Source organism: Aethalodelphis obliquidens, unplaced genomic scaffold, assembly GCF_003676395.1.
Source record: "Aethalodelphis obliquidens isolate GAN/ISIS:26980383/991018 unplaced genomic scaffold, ASM367639v1 scaffold11, whole genome shotgun sequence".
Taxonomy (NCBI): domain Eukaryota; kingdom Metazoa; phylum Chordata; class Mammalia; order Artiodactyla; family Delphinidae; genus Aethalodelphis; species Aethalodelphis obliquidens.
The window spans coordinates 14,562,392-14,580,613 of record NW_020837955.1 but is presented as its reverse complement, the minus strand read 5'-3'; the positions used below and the strand labels follow the sequence as shown (position 1 = coordinate 14,580,613).

The window sequence follows — 18,222 nt, the reverse complement described above, 5'->3', positions numbered from 1 at the left end:
AGGCTGAGGACACAGAAGCAGCTGGAACAGATGGCCTTTCGGGTCTCTTCAAGGCATGGAGTCGATGCCTTCCTAGAGAAGGCATGACGTCCAAATGGGTCTGCAGCCTGGGAGTTCCAAAGGCTGCCTCCGTTCCCTTGGGTGCCCTGAGATGAAGAGGGCAAGAGAGATCATCTCCCTGAGAGAGACTCAGAGATGGTGGTTTAGGAAATTGTGCTTCCTTCTGAGTGACAGCAGTGAGAATACATCCCATATGTGGCCTTGTGCCAGGACACCAAGGGACACAGCTCCAGGTGACAGGGGAGGAGCAGGCTTTGACCTGAGCTGAGAGTCAGGACTCAGTCCCCCTCCTCCAAAAGCTCCAGGAGGGACGCACAACCCCCTCTAGAATCTCTGATCTTCTGATGAAACCTGTTTTGCCCCTCAAGGTAAACCTGAAATTCTTTATTCTTTCATTTTCTTACATTTTTGTTTAAGAATAGTTTAAAATATTTGAGTGAAAAACAAAAGACTCCACCATCTTGTGTTCTCCTATTTTTATTGGAAATATACAGAATTTCAGCTACATTGTGGGCAAAGTGGGCTTTGATGAGCTTTCCTGAGAACAAGCCACCAATCACAACACTGTTTTTGTGGCAAATGCATTGTGAATTCTAAGTAACAGTCCCACAAATGGCCTATTAGAGCATAACCCATTACCAGGTGGGGCATGATCATGTTTCCCAAACTATTTATTTCTAGAAGCAATCTGCATTTCAGTAAGACATAAAGAATCCCAAACTTTCCTAAGGCATCTTTCATTATAATATGAAGCATAATTTATCTAACCTGAAAAAAAAAAAAAACAGAAAAGAAGTCGACCACTTTTTCCTAAGCATTTCTTTCCCATGGTTCGATGTAATCCAATCCCAGATGTGCAAAGATTTCTTCTTCACTTTCTGCTTTGAGAAACATCCTCTGAAAGCATAACAAGACATGTGTGCATTCAGATATTTTTGTTAAGCATCTCGATGCTGACACAGTGAAAATATAACTTGTAGAACTGTTTCATTAAAACAAATCACTGCCAAAACACATTACCCTGCTTCTGAGGATAGAAATTCATCTTACCTGACTTCCGTACTTTTTGTATTTTCCCACCCCCCAAAACTTAATAAATTAAGGTAAAAGGATGACAGCCTTACATATTCAACTAGAGGCATTTGGTATTCTTCCTACGGATCTGTAGTTCTTAACCACAGTTGCTCATTAGAACTACCTGAAGGAGTTTTTTTAAAAAAATGTTGAAAACTGAGCTATACCCCAGTCCAATGAAGTCAGAAGCTCGGAGAGGTCTTGTCCTCCATCTGTTTAAGGGGGCTGGGAAATTCTCCTGTGCAGTCAGAATTACGTACTGCTGCCATTGGTAAGGAGGAACGGTGATTATAGGATACTTGTGTGTGCTGGGAACTCCTCCTGGCCTTCCACCCCTGCCCCGCTCCCACCAGGCTCCCACCGCATGATCTCTGTTAGAGCAAGCACCACTTCTCCTCCAGCCCTTCTTGTTATAGCACAGCGTTGGGCCTGTAGGAGGCACTCGCTTATGTTGAACTATTTGTTACGTGTCAATTTGTAAGTCTTCCTACATCGTGTTATGTGACGCTGTCTCCACTCACATGCTAGACCACTGAGGCTTTCCTGCCAGCATCCACAGCCCTCTCTTATGACGGCAGCACCTTGATTTTTCTTTGGGAAACCACTCCTCCCTACTCTCAGTCTCTGAGGGTCAGGTGGGGCCAATCCCACCTCCAAGGAGGGGCACATGACCCAAGCCTGGCCAATAAGAGCCATGGAAAAGGGTTCAGGGATTGGCACATGGCCCAGGCCTGGCCAGTGAACATCAGCTAGGGCTCTTGCTGGATCTATTAGGAAGGAAGCTCTTTTCTGAAGGGGTAGCTAAGCTAGAAGGATGGAATTCATAGGAATACCCTGCCTGAAAGTGAAACCAACACTGAGGGAAATTTGCATGATCACCTTGATACAGCCACACCTGAAGTCCATGTTATCCCAGATGCTACAGTATATAAGCCAAATTCTTTTCTTTTTTTTGCTATTTCCATTTTGTATTCGGTTTCTGACACTTGTGAGACAGCGCTAACTAAATACACCTCATTTAGACTATAAGCTCCTATAGGGTAAAAGCCATTACTTCTAGTTATTTTGTGTCTTCTTCCTCCTCAGAGCTCTGTTTAGTGTCTTTGATCACCGTAGGAAGAGTGGATCTTGGCACTTGTGGACTTAGTTGAATATTTAACTCTTCCTAATTCATACAGTAATCTATCATTTTGCTGAGGCAGCATTTGGACTACTGCAAGGCTAGCATACTAAGTGAGTCTCAGCTGGTGTGTGAGTCTAGCTGACTGCTCATCTACATCTCAGGGCAGCTCTGTTGCTCTCCTTCTTGCAGTGGACTCTCATTAATGACCTATATGATCACTCAAAATGCTGATTCTCACTGCATCTGAGGGGTACTTGAGTGATATTTGTGATTTGGGGGGATCCTTAGTTTTCTTTGGAGTTACTCATTGCAGTTACCACGGATATACCAAACTCAATTAATATTCACTGTTGGACTGGTTCTAGGGGCCCAACTAGCCCATCATCTTTGAGTCCAAAGCCTCTGAGGTGCATTCTGGGCCAGGTGGGGGCTATGCTCCCATCAGGATCTTTCCAGCTGCCCTCAACTGTGATCTGTGCGGACAGGGCACTCGGGGCAAAGGAAACTGAACCTGGACACTAAAATTAGTTCTGGAAAAGCACTCAGGGAGCCAGCCTTGGTGATGAGGATCAAAGAGGCCCATCTCAGGGAGACAGCTCCACCTTGGTCTTGTCATATAGAGCGTGGTTATCCAGCACCATCTTCCGGTCGTGTGTAGCATAGCGCCGGAGGTCTCTCTCAAACTGCTGGATAAGAAATAATTAAAATAAATTACTATCAGGACTTCCCTGGTGGAGCAGTGGTTAAGACTCTGCGCTCCCAATGCAGGGGGCCCGACTTCGATCCCTGGTCAGGTAACTAGATCCCACATGCATGCCACATCTAAGGACCCCACGTGCTGCAACTAGGGAGCCCGCCTGCCGCAACTAAGAACTAATGCAACCAAATACATAAATACATTTTTTTAAATAAATAAATAAATTACTATCAAGTCTAGAATGTCTTCGGTATTATGTGTTTAGAGATATTTAAATCCCAATACAGGAAGTCCCCTATATACAAACGAGTTCCGTTCCGAGAGCACATTCGTAAGTCCAATTTGTTCGGTAAGTCCAGCAAAGTTAGCCTAGGTACGCAACTAACACCGTCGGCTATATAGTACTGTACTGTAATAGGCTTATAATACTTTTCACACAAATAATACAAAGAAAACAAACACGAAAAATAAAACATTTAAAATCTTACAGTACAGTACCTTGAAAAGTACAGTAGTACAGGACAACAGCTGGCATACAGGGGCTGGCATCGAGTGAACAGGCAAGAAGAGTTACTGACTGGAGGAGGGAGAGGAGGTGGGAGATGGTAGAGCTGAAGGATCGTCAGCAAGAGGAGACAGAGGGCAGGCTGCGATTTCACTCATGCCTGACGCTGATGGCTCAGGTTTTGGTTCCTTGCTGGAACCAGATGCACGTTTGCATCTTTGAAAGTTCACAGTTTGAAGGTTAGTATGTAGAGGACTTACTGTAATGAAATGTCTACCTCCACTAAACATTCTCCAAGCAATTTTCTCCCCCAGGGCAATAGTCTACGATGACAAAGCTCCAAGCTCACATGCACACACTAGACTGTAAGCTCTGTGAAAAAAGGAACCTGATTTGTTCTGTTCATAACCATATTTCCTCCTCAAATGACGCCTAGCACATAGAGGTACAGCAAATATTTGCTGAATGAATAAATGAGGATTGTGAGGATCGTGTCCAAAATAATACCTGGTCCAGAGTAAATGCTGGATAAATAATACTTGGTGTTGTTTTTTATTTGGAATATCACTCATATAAAAGAGGATGAGGGGTTAGGAGACCCAGATTCCAGCCTGGATTTTGTTCCTGTCTGGCTGTGCATCTCTCTGCAAGTCACCCAGCCTCTCTGAATCTCGGTTCAGAGGGTGGAGGAAGTGCATGAGTAAGGTCCCCTCTGGCTGTAACATCCTCTCATACGAGATTCTGTAAAACTGATGGTCTGAGCCACCTGCCCCAGAGTAGCATCTCCTATGATCAGGGTGAGCTCGGAGGCTCCAGGGAGCAAAATAGATAGAGGACAGCCTTAGATAGAGGACAGGGAAACCCTGGAAAAGGAGGACAATGAATGAAGTTGTCGTTGAGGTTAATTTTCCTAAGAAGCACAGATCTAGAAATGTTGTCCTTTCCATGTGGGATTAGGGAGCAAGGAGGGAATCATTGCGCCCTCTAGTGGCGAGTATGGGAAAGCTGGCAGGGACTGGGAACTGCCCTTCCTCACCTGGCTGTGTGAAGACAGACTTTCCAGCCAGAAGTTCTTTATAAGGGAGTGGAAGAGAAACTATGGCTGTGGAAGAATCAGGGTGAAGCAGATTCTGGGTGCAGTAGCTGCTGGCCTGTGAAAGTACAGGAGTGTTGCTTAGCACACGGCCTCCTACAGTCCTGGGCCACTTGCCTCCTGTCCCCCCAGCACTTAGAGCAACGGCTCCTCACACTGGGCGTGGGGGGAGGCTGGAGAGGATGGGGTAACAGGTGCAGTGAGAAGCCCCCCCTTGGCTCCCCAGTTCTGTGTGGTGAGAGATCTATGCCTGGACTCCTCTGCTAAATCCTCAGGAGCATTTTTCCATATTCTGTCAGGAATTATAATGATGTCTTCCATTTGAAGGGTAATCATATTGACTCAACCAATATTTATTGAGCACCTACTATGTGACAGGTGTGTTCTGGATGCTTGGACTATAACAGAGAACAAAACAATGATGTCTGCCTTGGTGAGGCTTGGATTCAACAGGGGACACAAATAAGACACAGTAACAGCATAAGTAAATTACATGATATGTTAAAAGGTCATGCTGCGTACAGTGCAGGCCTCATAAAGGAGGTAGGATCTGAGCAAGGACTCGCCCAAGGTGAAGGAGCTAGCCAAGTGGACTCTGGGAAGAGCACACCGTGCAGAGGGAACAGCTAGAACAGAGGCCTTAGGGAGGGGCGAGCCTGCCTGGTTAGGGAGAGAGCAGTGGGGAGGAGTTCAGAGAGATGAGGGTGTGGGGAGACCACGCAGGGTCTCGTGGCCACTGGAAGGCCTTTACTCTGCGTTGAATGCGGAGCCCCTGCCAGGTTTTGAGCAGGAGAGTGACCCGATCTGACTTATGTTATGACAGGATCACTCGGCTGTAGGGGGCAAGATACCAGTCAGAACAGCTGTGGTCATAATCCGGGCAATGATATCCTAGTTAATGTTTATGGAGAGCTTACCCTGTGCTGGGTGCTGGGCTGATTTCTTGCTTTATATTAATTTCTGACCTACTCTATTATCACTAGTATTTAACAGCTTCTAAAAGAGTCTAACAATACTTCTAAAAGAACAGTATTAAGTATACAATTAGCCTCAGAATTGTGTTAAGATGAAGGCACTGTCTAATTAATCCTCATTACAATCCCGTGAGGTTGGTACTGTTATTAGTCCCATTTTTCAGATGAAGAAAGGAGGCCCAGAGAACCTAAGTAATTTACCCAAGGCCACACAGCCAATGATGGAGCTAGGACTCAGACTCCTGAATCCCAAAGCTCAGGTTCTTTACCCTGGACAGTTCTGCCTTCTGCTTTACAAGCTCTTTAGTTTCTCTCAACAACCCTGTGAGATAGGCAGGGCAAGGATGGTGTCTTTTGTTTCAGATAAAGAAAACTGAACATCGAGCAGGGGCAGTGATACTACAGTCTGGCTGTATCACTGGTCACAACACACTTCAGAGGTTGGCCCGTGCGTGCTGCATACAGTTGTGCAAGTTGTGCACTGCAAAACTCTAGAGGGCGCCATTCACTGTGTAGTCTTTGTAAATACGCATGTTTCTTATGACAATTTTCTGGGAAATGGCAGTAAGGTATTTTAAGGAAGAGATGCTTTTTAAAGTTGGCGAAAGGGGGCCATTTGGACTAGTAAAGAGGCTGGGGTAGCCTAGGCATCTAGCCACCATTGTCCATGTGTTTCCGGAGGAGAGAGTGTACCTCCTCTAGCAGCTGACACAAACGTGGACAATACTCTTGAAGGAATCTCAGCCAATAAAGTCATGCTGACAAACGGCACATCTAGTTTGATGAAATATGATTCAGAGGAAAACAAAAGCTTCTTTTTTTTTTTTTTTTAAACTAATGAAGTCCAGAAATTGCACTGTACTTGGATGGTTCTAGAAAAACCTCAGCTTAATGTGTCCCAGTGGATGCATCCTACTCAAGAAATCTTTAGGGCACAAGATCCAAAGGAAACTTTGTCAGCTTAGTAGATGAGACAACCTGGTAACTTAATGACCCCAAACTGGGGTGAGATTAATAGGTGAAGTGGCTTAAGAACATTTCCCAGGTGCTGAAATCTTTGGGTTAAAAGGTGAAATTAAATTTCTCACCTACAAAATTTTAGACCAGACCTAAACCTGGTCACCCACCAACATGTATCCACCTGGGGACAAAACACATCGCGTTCAGCGGTCACATAAGCGGGGGCGTAAAGATGGTAACACAAGTAGCTACCGTTTGCTGAGCCCTTACCACGTTTAAACACATGCATCTCATTTAACCGGATGGCAAACTTGGGAGGTGGGCGCCACTATTATCCACAATATAGATGGGGCAACTAGGACTTGAAGAGGTTATAATTTGTTTAAAGTCACCCAGCTAAAAAGTGGGAGAGCTTAGTGCTCTGTTAGTGCCCCGCAGAGCCAATAACAGTAATTTCTGAGGACTCTGAGAAAAGAGAATAAAATGTGCTGAAGAGATGCCCATGTTCAAAACAAAGTGAACAAAGAACAACCATCTCTGCCAACGAGTCCTGACTGGCATGACCCTGTATAACGCTGGGCTTCTTTTTGGAACTCTCCCCTTTCCCAACAGACTGTTCCCAGAGATGTATGTCTATCAAACAAAGCGCATTTATGATGTATTGTTTCATCAGCTTTCCTAATTTTAATGAATGAAAGATGCCAGCCAACGTTTTTGATTAGGGTAAGAAGCTCTAGTGCTGAGATCCTGTGCTGAAATGATTCCGGCTGAAAGCAAACACACCTGACATTTAACTCAAGGTTGAGGACAATTAATTTCTACGTCATTTATCATATAAAATCCTTTAACGACTCATGTCACTCAAAGCAACAGCCAACTACATGGGAAAACAGTGTGGGGTGTTAGCTGGGAGGGTGGAGCACAAGCTAATGGGACGAATCTCGGGCGCCATGTCTATGAATATCACATGATGGGAGCTGGGAGCTGCCACTCGGCGAGCACTGGCCCCGTGCCTGGCGTGGTGCTGGGGGCTTCGCCAGCTTCATCTCACTGGATCTCTGCAACCCAGGGAGGTAGAGGCATTTTTGCCCTGACTTTCCTGATGGGAAAACTAAGTCTCAGAGGACATGGGGAACTTGACGGAGATCACCTAGCTCGCAAGAGTCAGAGCAGGGGCTTGTGACCAGGTCTGGGATGACCACATTGTGCCCTTAGCCACCAGACTGCTTTCTCTGCTTCCATGGTTCTCATACTTTAGCTGTGTCACCTGCAGGGTTCTTGCAAACACAAATTGCTGGCCTCTTCCCCCAGAGTTTCTGATTCAGAAGGTCTGAGGTGGGGTGGAGAATTTACATGTCTACCCTGTTCCCAGGTAAGACTGATGCTGCTGGTCACGGGATCTCATTTTTTTTTCTTTTCTTTTTTTATGTGTGTTTTCAAAGCCTATGCAAGCCTTAACTTCTAGGTGGTATTGCTTCCTCTATATGCAGTCACCCAAGTCCTACTGATTTTACCACCTAAATAAGACTTGAGAGTCTTTCTTCATCTGCCCTTCCCAGCCATTACTTTAATTTAGATCTTTCTCATCCTTATCTAGACTATTGTGTTAACCTCCTAGTCTAACTCAGTAAATGATTCAGATCATTTAAATAGTTTCCCTGTTACCTATAGGTTAAACTGTAAGATCCTCAACATTTATAATCCATCCCCACATTCTATTACCTGCCCGCTTCCATATTGTATTACATTATAAATCCCTCGAGAGTGGGGACCAGTATCTTTGTATTCCTTATATTGTGAACATAATAACTGCTCAGCCAATAGTTGTTGACTTAATGAAGGAGGCAGGCTCTTGGCTTGGCAGTTAACTATACTTCTCTAGAATTAAAATGAATTACTCTGTGTAGTAGGAATAAGAAGGTTCTTTTATTTTCATATATTAATAATTCACACATTTTTATTTTAGGGTAGTAATGTCATACATTCCTCCAGTAATATTAATTTGAATTAATACGATTTTAAGCTATTACATGCAGTTGTTCTGAGTTCCTGTAGAATTGTCTTTTTTTTTTTTTTTTTTTCCCCAGAAGGGAATTAATAGAATTGAGACATAACAGGAGCAGAAACACTTGGTTTTGGACATCCGTTGTGGTACAAAATAAAAAATTAGCAGTCAGTGACTCCTTGTTAGAAACTTGACTCCTAGTCAAAGATTTATAAACTTTACCTTGTGTAAATAAGTCTGTAATCATAATCATTTATGATGCTCAGAATATACCAATGATTCATGAGCCACTCTAAGGGAATCGTGTAACTGGTATAAATCCGTACTTGGTTTTGTTTTAATTTGCAACTTTTCTTCTTAAAGTCTTTTTTAATCTAAAGTTTTGATGGGTACATTGAAACACGGTAAAAATTACTGACAGTTGTGACATTATTTTTAACAAAAATGTTTACATCATAAAAACAAGTTTCTTAGACTTCTTAGAAGGGTAAGATTTCATGACAGATGAAATATGTAAGATATGCTTCATTTAATATATCAGTAAGTTTCACTAACTACATATTTTGTGTTAATTCATTTATTTTTTTAAATTGAGGTATAGTTCACATACAGTAAAATTTACTGTTTTGTAGTGTACAATTCAGTGGCTTTTAGTATATTTATGAAGTTGTCCAACTATCACCAATCTGTAATTACAGAACATTTTTATCACCCCAAAAGAAATCCATGCTTGTTAGCAGTCACTTCCTTTCCTTCTCCACCTTACCCCTGGCAACCACTAATTTACTTTCTGTCTCTATGGGTTTACAAATGCTGGAGATTTCATATGGATTTATACAATATGTGGCCTTTTGTGTCTTGGCTTCTTTCTTTTTTGTGTGTGTCATATTTTTTTTTAATGTTTATTTATTTATTTTCTTATTAGTCATCCATTTTATACACATCAGTGTATACATGTCAATCCCAATCTCCCCATTCAGAGGGGATCTCATTTTGAGAATAACTGTTCTAAATGCATCTGTCTCAGGTGACCACGTGCAGGTGGAATGCCCTGATTTAGAGATTTCTGGCCACTTCCCTCTCTCCTGTCCACCCCCTCCCCCTTCCTTGTCCGTCTCCCCCCCATCCCCACCCCCACTGCCATTGTCTCTCCCCTGGGCCCAGGTAGACCCAGTCTACCTCTTCTGGAAAGCTAAGACCATCCCACGGATACAGGTAGCGCTTACCCGGGAGCCAGTCCAGCCCAGCAGGGCAAAGGCATATTGCTCGTAGGGGCACATGACCAGGTCCACACGGATGGCCTTCCAGGTCTTTCCTTCCTGTTGGGTGGACTTGTCACTGTCCACTCTCTGATGGTGCAATTTTAAAATCAGAAAGCATTTTTGAAAATGATCTAAAGCATCCACTTGTCTGCTTGGCCCCTTGAACTTTTCAAATGTCGACTCCACAAGGTCACAGTATAAAAGTAATCCCTGAAAATAAGCAGAAAGACATCAGGAAGAGTCCCTGATGCAGAGGGTCAGAGATTTTATGTTGGGCTCTTAAAGAAAGCTTTGCAGATTTAAGCAAAACGTGGGTACGTTTTGTCCTTGCGTTGTGAGCCCACCTGGCGACACCAGCAGAGGGAGCCATGGAGTGGGTGTGTTACACTCCCTCTGCAGCAGAGTAATGCAGCGATTAGAGGGGCCAAGCCAAGGCCGCTTCATGGCAAAGCTGCCAGAGAATCTATGCCCGCAAGGTCTGACGGCTGACCAGTGTTCGCAAACTTGCCGCATTCCCTTAAGTACAAACCACCTTTGAACAAAAAGCCGTGCCGTTTCTATGCGGTTGTTCAGATTTAGTGTCCCTGCATAAAATACTGACGACTAGGTCTACTTGGCCCCAGTTTGTGGCTCAGGCTCAGCCGTGTTGGGGCCTGATGACTCACTCTTTCTAGGGAGCACTTTGAGATTGTTGCTCTGCCTGCCTTGGAGACTCAGACAAAATTGGTGGCACGTCACCGAACGTCGCCTAGTCAGAAAGTTACACCCAGCAAGCTGCCATCCTCCAATGTATCTGCTCCGTGGGACTTCCTCACGGCACAGGGCAGATATGGGGTAGGGAAAGGCAGAACTATGCAACTAACTGCTGAATCTGAGTAGCAACTAGAAGAGCAAATCACCTGAAAATAATCTAGTCATAGCTATTAGGGTGTATGTTCTGTTCTCGGATTCTTTAGGTCAGACATTCTCAAATATTATCATCAGACGCATTTGGAAGGTTTGTTAAAGCACGGTTTGGGAGGTCCTGTCCCCGGAGTGATTCGTGCGGGGGCGGGGCGGGGGGGGGGAGATGAATGTGCATTTCTAATAAGTTCCCAGGTGGTGCTGATGCTTCTGATCTAGGGACCACAGTTGGAGCATCACTAGTTCCATTTGCTATTGTTATTAGAAGCGCTTGGCATTTCCTGCGCAATCCACCCCCACCCCCAAGAGACATTGTTTCAATTCAACTCAACACTTTGAGAAGGGATTGCTTTTCCTTTTGCTGATCTCAGAAGAGGGAACACTTGGCCCTTCAGTGCCTCTCCCAGAAAAGGCATGAGGAAGAACCGGCGCCTTCTGAAGCTGGGGTGGGGAGTGGGGGATTGTGGGGGAGTGGGGTGGGGAGTGGGGGATTGTGGAGGAGCGCTGATGTCAGGAAGAGCCTCTGGTGCAGGAGGCAGGTGTTGCCCTAGGCAAATCTAACAACCACCTCCGGGAAGACACAATTCTGCTTTTTAATGAAACTTACTAAGATTAGTCAATATCACAACCTTTCGTGTCAATTTGAATTATGTAAATCTGAAAAGCGAGCTATTAAAATATCAAAACAGTCTTACTTTGAAGCCAAGTTTGTAACTTCCCTCCCCCCTTTAAAAAAATTCACAAAGCTGGCTTCCTAAAAGTTGTAAACTGTGTTTGCACCATTGCCACGTAGTGGTGACACTTTGGCTGGTCATAGACACGCGGGCCACCCACCAGGCAGGAACCCAAACTACACCCAGCCAGCCCTCCCCTCTTTGGGGTGAATTGCTGGCGGCCAGTGGAGTCTTCTGGATGGCACTCTCCCCCCAAGATCAGTATTTCCAAGCTCTTTTCCTCCCCTTCTCCCACGGAGAGGTCTTCTACAAGGACCACATGTAGATTCATCTGATAGGCAACTGAAAACCATACCCATTGGCTGTTCATTCGTTCTGCAGGTGTTTTAAAACATCGTATGTGTATATGCGTGTGTCGTGTAAGCATGTGCTCGAGTGTGCCTGCATGAGATATAACCATTTTAATCTGGAAAGTGCAGATTTTGGTAAGAAAGGCAGGGGTGGGGAGTGAGGTAGAGGTGGAAGTTAACCATGATTCACAACAGAGGTGCTGGGGGCAGGCGGGGGCTGCAGGGGTGTGGACAGAGTGGGTGCCCGATTGTCAGCAAGGGAAGGGGAACAGCTGCTCGCGTTCTCCCCTGGGTCCCCTCACCCAGCACAGTGCCTGGCTCTCCGGCAGAGTTCAGTATACAGTCGTGCAGGAGAGATCATGACTACAGCCACTGTTTAATAGGCATTTATCAAGCCCTGCACTAATTCTCTCAGTTAATCCTCCCATTAATAAATGAGAGAGGCTTGCTATCCCTGTTTCACAGATGAGGAAAGAGAAGCTAGGAGAGAGTCTCAGCTCCTACAGCCAGTACATGGCAGGGTTGTGCTTTTAAAATCCTAAATCTAAAACCCGCGTGCTTAACCTCTGCCTCCACCAGTGTCTGCCCATCTCTTTGCTTGGGGACCAGCAGTACGGCTGCCTGGAGGCCGAAGACAGACCAACGAAAATGAGGCTTCTTGTCCCCATCTCCCAACCCCATCCCATGTCGTGCTGGAACAGTCTCAGAGCGTGGGGAGGGTGGTGACTGTCTACCAAGGTCAAATAGGTCCACCCTTGCCAGAGCCCCTGATGGGGGTGCAGGCAGCCCTGTCTGCACCCAGGCCGTGGCTGGCAGAGCCCCTCAGGGTGCTGTCTGTCCATGAGAATCTTTCAGCTTTCCTGCTCGAGTGGAGAAGTAGGGCCAGCCTAGGCTCGGCTGACTCTTTCTCGTCCGGCATTCCCCTGGCTCAGCCTATGATGCTCACGCTCAGAGCTCCTGGCTGTCTGGATCCCCGCTCCTGAGAGAGGGGCCTCGTGGGTGAATTTGGATCTGGTTCCAAAGTTGGGTCCTCGATTCTGGTACTCCTGGCACCAGAGTCGTGTGTTTCTTCGACTAACTGTATCTGAGGTCTTCTTTCTCCTGTGTGTCAGGGAGATTTGTCCACACCCAGAAGATGCTAAATCACTCAGGAGAAATGAGGCTGTGCTGGAAAAACACCAGCCCCAGCCTCCTCAAGCCGTCCAGGCCTACGTGTGCCTAGGGAAGGGCCCTCTGGTCTCCTCAGCGCTCTCACTGGGGTTGGGCAGGAGTCAGGGCCCTGCAGGTGGCTCTGGCCACAGGGTCATCCTTAGTTCCCTCCACTGGGCAATATGCGGCCCGGGGGCAAATCCGATCTCAGTGGGTGGGGGCTCCTGAGCCATGACCTCTGCTGGGCCCAGCTTACCCTCATTAGCTCACTTCTTCCCATCTCAGCACAAAGTCAAGGTGGTTATTGACCAGCATAGAGTTCAAGGCAACCCCAACACCTCTTGGGCTGATTTTATCCTAGTCTTAGCCCCACCCCTAAGCTTGCTCTACCCTGGTTCACACCTCCCAGGTCTTCTCAGCACACGCTGTTCATTTTGTTTACGGCTCTGATGCCTCCGCACATCCAGCACAGAGACAAGCCGCCCTCGGCCCCTTTGGTAACAGGACGAGTGTGTATATACAAGCTCACAACCCGGACTCTAGGACCCAAAGCAGGTACGTCTCGCTGCATGTCACTGGCACTGTGTAAGCTGTTGCCAACAACTGAGAATCAGTTAGATGATCGTTACACATTTCCAAGGTCAATAGTGTGCCGAATCCAACGGTATTAACATAATTCTTGAGTGCCCAAACATCTACTTATGATCTTTCTTCTTACCTTTCTTTCCCATAAGTTTATCACTTTCGGCAAAAGTTGTTGCTCTTCATCCTCTGTTGATCCTGGGCTGGTAATTAAAAAATCTACATCATGCCCAGTCTTCTTACGCCTGATTTTAAAAATTGTATAAAATTGAAATGAATTAGATTTTTAGCTCTCAATTTAAAAAAGCCACCTGGGTTTCTATGCCCCATGCTTAAGGTTTGCAACACAAAATGCTCATGATGTATCTTTTAAACAAAAGATCCTTGGTTACACAACTCTCCTCCTTGCAAAATAAATTTATGACACAGAAAAATTAAAAAATCATATACGGTACGTATATGATTATGTACATGTGGGTAAAAATGGCAAAGATTATTTCTTCTCCACACCCACACGTGCACACACTCCCACACACCAGAGACAAGCTGGACAACAAGCAAACCAAGAATTATATTCACGTAACATGAGATAGGGTTCTTGCAATTACGACACCACATAACATGAGATAGGGTTCTTGCAATTACGACATAGACTAAGGGCATTTTCTTGGATTTGATCTTGTCTTCCCACTTTCTCCGTCACCTCCACAGCCAACAGCCACCATGTAAGAGGACCACGGGGAGAGATGGAGAAGGGTGTGGGAGGGGAGGAGTCTCTTTCTGAAACGGGGCTTGTATCCAAAAATTGCACACATCTCTGTGAAGAGTTTATTTATTCACTCATTGACACAACCAATATTTCTCAAGTGCCTACTGTGTGCCAGGCACCACGCACTGGCTCTCACTGAGCACTAAGCTCCCGAACCTTAGTGGGGAAACACGCATACAAACAATTACTTGACAGCTGTCCAGGGAGAACTGAGGAGGGGTGCCTTGCCCAGCATGGGGAGGAGGGAGTCAAGGAAGGCTTTCTGGGGGAGGTGGCATCTGAATTGAAGCTTAAAGGATGAGGAGAAGTGAGCCAGCTGATGAGTTGAGGGAAACAAGCCCAAGCAGAAAGGTGGGACGGAGCAAAGTCACAGAGGCGAGAAAGAGCTCCGTGTGTGCTGAGAGTGACCAGCCACCTGGGGTTGCTGGAGTGAAGCATGAGGTGCAGGAGATGAGGCTGCAGAGAGAAGCTGGCGCCAGACCCCGGAAGGCCTTTTGTGCCCAAACTCCTGAGCACGGGGAGCCACTGAAGGTGTTAGAGCAGGGGAGGTAAAAGCAGCCGTCAGCATTATTTACCTCCGGAATCCTCCCGTCATGGTGACGAAGGCATCAGGCATAAATGCCCAGACGGCCTCTTTAACCAGCACACCGACTGCCTCTGCTTCGGCCCTGGTCACACAGCTGACAAGGTCTTCATAATAGAGGAATCCTGAGAGGCCATTGGACAGGTCAATGGAGAAAGGGACATATCTCGTGTGAAATGACCAGCCCTCAGTGAGAGGGGATCTGTCCCCACATAGAGCTAACGTGGCCACAGACATCAATGCCAAACTGTTCCACAGAGACCGAGTGATCTGCGTTCTCTTGGTTGTGAATTTTTCATGTTAACAATGGCTCTTTGCTTTCTGACTGAGAGACTTACAATTTCCTGACTAAGGAGGAGGCAATATTCCATATCCTAGAACCAAGCTGTTCAAATCTGACTTCCTATTGAAGAACCAGCCCTCCTGATCAATAAGCTGTGCCCTATTATTTTAAAAAGATAATGCATAAAGATTAGGGGTGGGAAGATTTGGGGTTGCACGGTTATAGATGAATTACAGAATTGAAGTCAAGAATAGGAAGGCGGGGGGCTTCCCTGGTGGCGCAGTGGTTAAGAATCTACCTGCCAATGCAGGGACACGGGTTTGAGCCCTGGTCCGGGAAGATCCCACATGCTGCGGAGCAACTAAGCCCGAGCACCACAACTACTGAGCCTGCGCTCTAGAACCCGCGAGCCACAACTACTGAGCTCGCGTGCCACAACTACTGAAGCCCGCGTGCCTAGAGCCCGTGCTCAACAACAAGAGAAGCCACCGCAATGAGCAGCCCGCGCACCGCAATGAAGAGTAGCCCCCCGCTCGCCACAACCAGAGAAAAGCCTGTGCGCAGCAACGAAGACCCAACGCAGCCAAAAATAAATAATATAGTTAGTGTGGGGGCACTAACTATAATGAAAAGATTGATAATTTGGATTTCATTGAATATAAGAACGTATATTCATCAAAGGACATTATCAAGCAATGAAGAAACACGCTACCAACTGGGAGAAGATATTTGCATATTATGTATCTGACACAGTGCTGGTGGGGTGTCTGCTAGAGCTAAATCAATAGCTATTCAGCCTCTGACCCAGCAATTTCACTCCTAGGTGTATGCACAAGAGAAATGAGGACATATATCCCCAGGTACAAGAATGTTCATAGCCAAAACCTGGAAATAATTCTAATGTCCATCAACAGGAAATGGGTAAATAAATTATGATACCAATGGAAGAAAAATTGCTAAGAGGGTAGATCTCATGTTGTGTTCGTACCATATTTTAAAAAATCAATTTAATAAAATTAAACAAATTAAACAAAATTAAACAAATTAAATAAAATTAAACAAATAAAATTAAACAAATCATGTATAAATGTGAAAAAAAATGAACAACAATGCTCCATTTGGCTCTTTTTTGATACAAAAATTTCATCATGGCTGATATTCACAGTACAACTCACTTGGTAACCATAAAACTCCTGTGATTATTCAGGATGTACCTAAACCAAAACTCATGATTAACAGCAATTTCTTTAAGGACATACGCAGGTATCAGGAATGAACATGGAGATAGTTTAATAATTTGTTGACACCCATGAAAGCAACTTAATTGGCTTTCCTTTTGGGTATGGTAGGGAGGTGAACTTATTACCCTGTACAGTGTTACATGTGTGCTGTTATATTTCAGAAACCAATGTGGCATGTGAATCCTCAAGCCTCAGGGAATTAAAACCAAGTATGATTATAAGTAAAACTGAATCAGGGTTTCACCCCTGGATCGTACTTTCAACATGTTCAGTTAGCTCACCCTTGGCAAAATGCTAAACTATTCCCATTGACAAGTCCATTCATTGTAGCGCTGCTACAAGGGACACATAAAGCCTGGGTTTTTCAGCTGTAAGTATGATAGGAAGGCATTCCTCTAGTTCTACATAAAACAAAAACATTAGATAGTCGGATGGCCATCACTGATGGATTGAGAGAATAATAGCTGCTTCATTCATCTGTCTGGAAGAGCCCAAATAGGAAGAGAAAAATCCAGTTTACAAAGCTGGGGAATTGGGAGCTACTTGGATCCCAAGAGCATTCGGTGTCAGTTGATAAAGGTTTTCATCTAAGGGAAATACGGCATTGCCTCTCATTTTCTCTCTATGTGTTGACAGCCCTTACTATCATTCTGAGCCATGTTTAATACTTATGTATATTTTAATACTTATGTATATATTTCTATGGCGACTCTAGAGCTGGTGTCCATCACGCTTATTAAGTGTGCACTTTCAGAAGCCCAGAATATGAATGTGGGTCTTTTTTTTCCTTAGGCTCTTTTAGTTCCTATGTGGCATCTTATAAACCTTATTAGCAATTTTTCGGAGGCTAGCAACTTAATGAAGTTGGGGAATTCTATGGTAGTGTTGATGTGAACCACCAAGAATTGATTTCTTCCTCTCCTCTTGCTTGTTTCTTTTCATCACTTAAACAGAAGATAGCTGTTTTCTCTTTTCTTTTCTTTCTGGTCTCCTCTTGTAGAAGATTCCCTTACTTTCATATGATTAAAAATGTTGACAACATCCTCATTCTTTCTTTCTGGCCTCCTCTTGTAGAAGATTCCCTTACTTTCATATGATTAAAAATGTTGATGACATCCTCATTCTTTGTAACTCAGAAGCCATTGTGCTCAGAACTGGGGCTGTGACTTCCTTTCAAATCCCAGTTATATTGTATTTCTATTGCATATTAAAAATAAACATTTAAATCATACAATTTTTGACCCTGTTTTTTGACATTCCTTGATTGAAAAAAATATACCAGGACCCTTCATAAATAGAAGTGATCAAGCCATCTTCAACCTCTGTGAGGCCCTGCCAGGCTTTCAGATGCCTGTCTCTACACTCTTCTGGGTTAAGGAGTCCTGGTTGGGTAGATAAACCCCTGTCTAGATTTCCACTATTTCCCTTCTATGTCCTGGTTCTTACAGTTTCTAAAGCAGATCTGTATTTGTACCAAGCAACAGCTCTAGTTCGTTCAAATATTCTTTACTCCCCAACCCTCCAGGTCAACTTTCTGTCTTGGATTCCTCACCCATACCTCTTACCCAGCCAGGACCCAAATATCTGAAAGGGTCAGTTCAGTAAGAACTAGATCAATGGTGCAAACAGGTTTGACAGCAGGATAAAGGAATGACAACAGCCCTCATGCAGGGTATATTTGCTCTGTGCCAGGCTAAGTGCTTTGCCTGCAAGATCTGATCTGTTCCCCACTTACGTACTGATGTTACCTCCCTTTTATAGATAAGGTAACGAAGGCTCAAAGATTTTAACTAACTTTCTCAAGATGACACGACTGGAGAGTGCCAGAGCCAGGATTTGGATCCAGGTCTGTCTGATTCCAAAAGCTTGGGCTTTTAGCCATAGCATGAAAAGAGGCCAAACAAGAGACCAGCTCACCAAGACTGGAGTTGACGT

General features: G+C 44.9%; 1 protein-coding gene across 2 annotated transcripts in view; it reads right to left on the bottom strand.

Moving 5' to 3' along the window:
- Positions 1-521: 521 nt before the first annotated feature.
- Positions 522-18,222, bottom strand: part of DNTT (DNA nucleotidylexotransferase) — a 34,933-nt gene continuing 17,232 nt past the window's right edge. Inside the window, exons 7-11 of one of the 2 annotated variants that reach the window (XM_027113106.1) lie at positions 14,756-14,888; positions 13,548-13,656; positions 9,718-9,963; positions 2,860-2,943; positions 522-957 (exon numbers count right to left, since the gene is read on the bottom strand). In XM_027113106.1, the coding sequence (XP_026968907.1) occupies positions 871-957; positions 2,860-2,943; positions 9,718-9,963; positions 13,548-13,656; positions 14,756-14,888 (659 nt within the window). In that variant the 3' untranslated portion in view covers positions 522-870. The remainder of the gene's footprint in view (positions 958-2,859; positions 2,944-9,717; positions 9,964-13,547; positions 13,657-14,755; positions 14,889-18,222) is intronic. The other variant, XM_027113107.1, reaches the window with a different exon arrangement.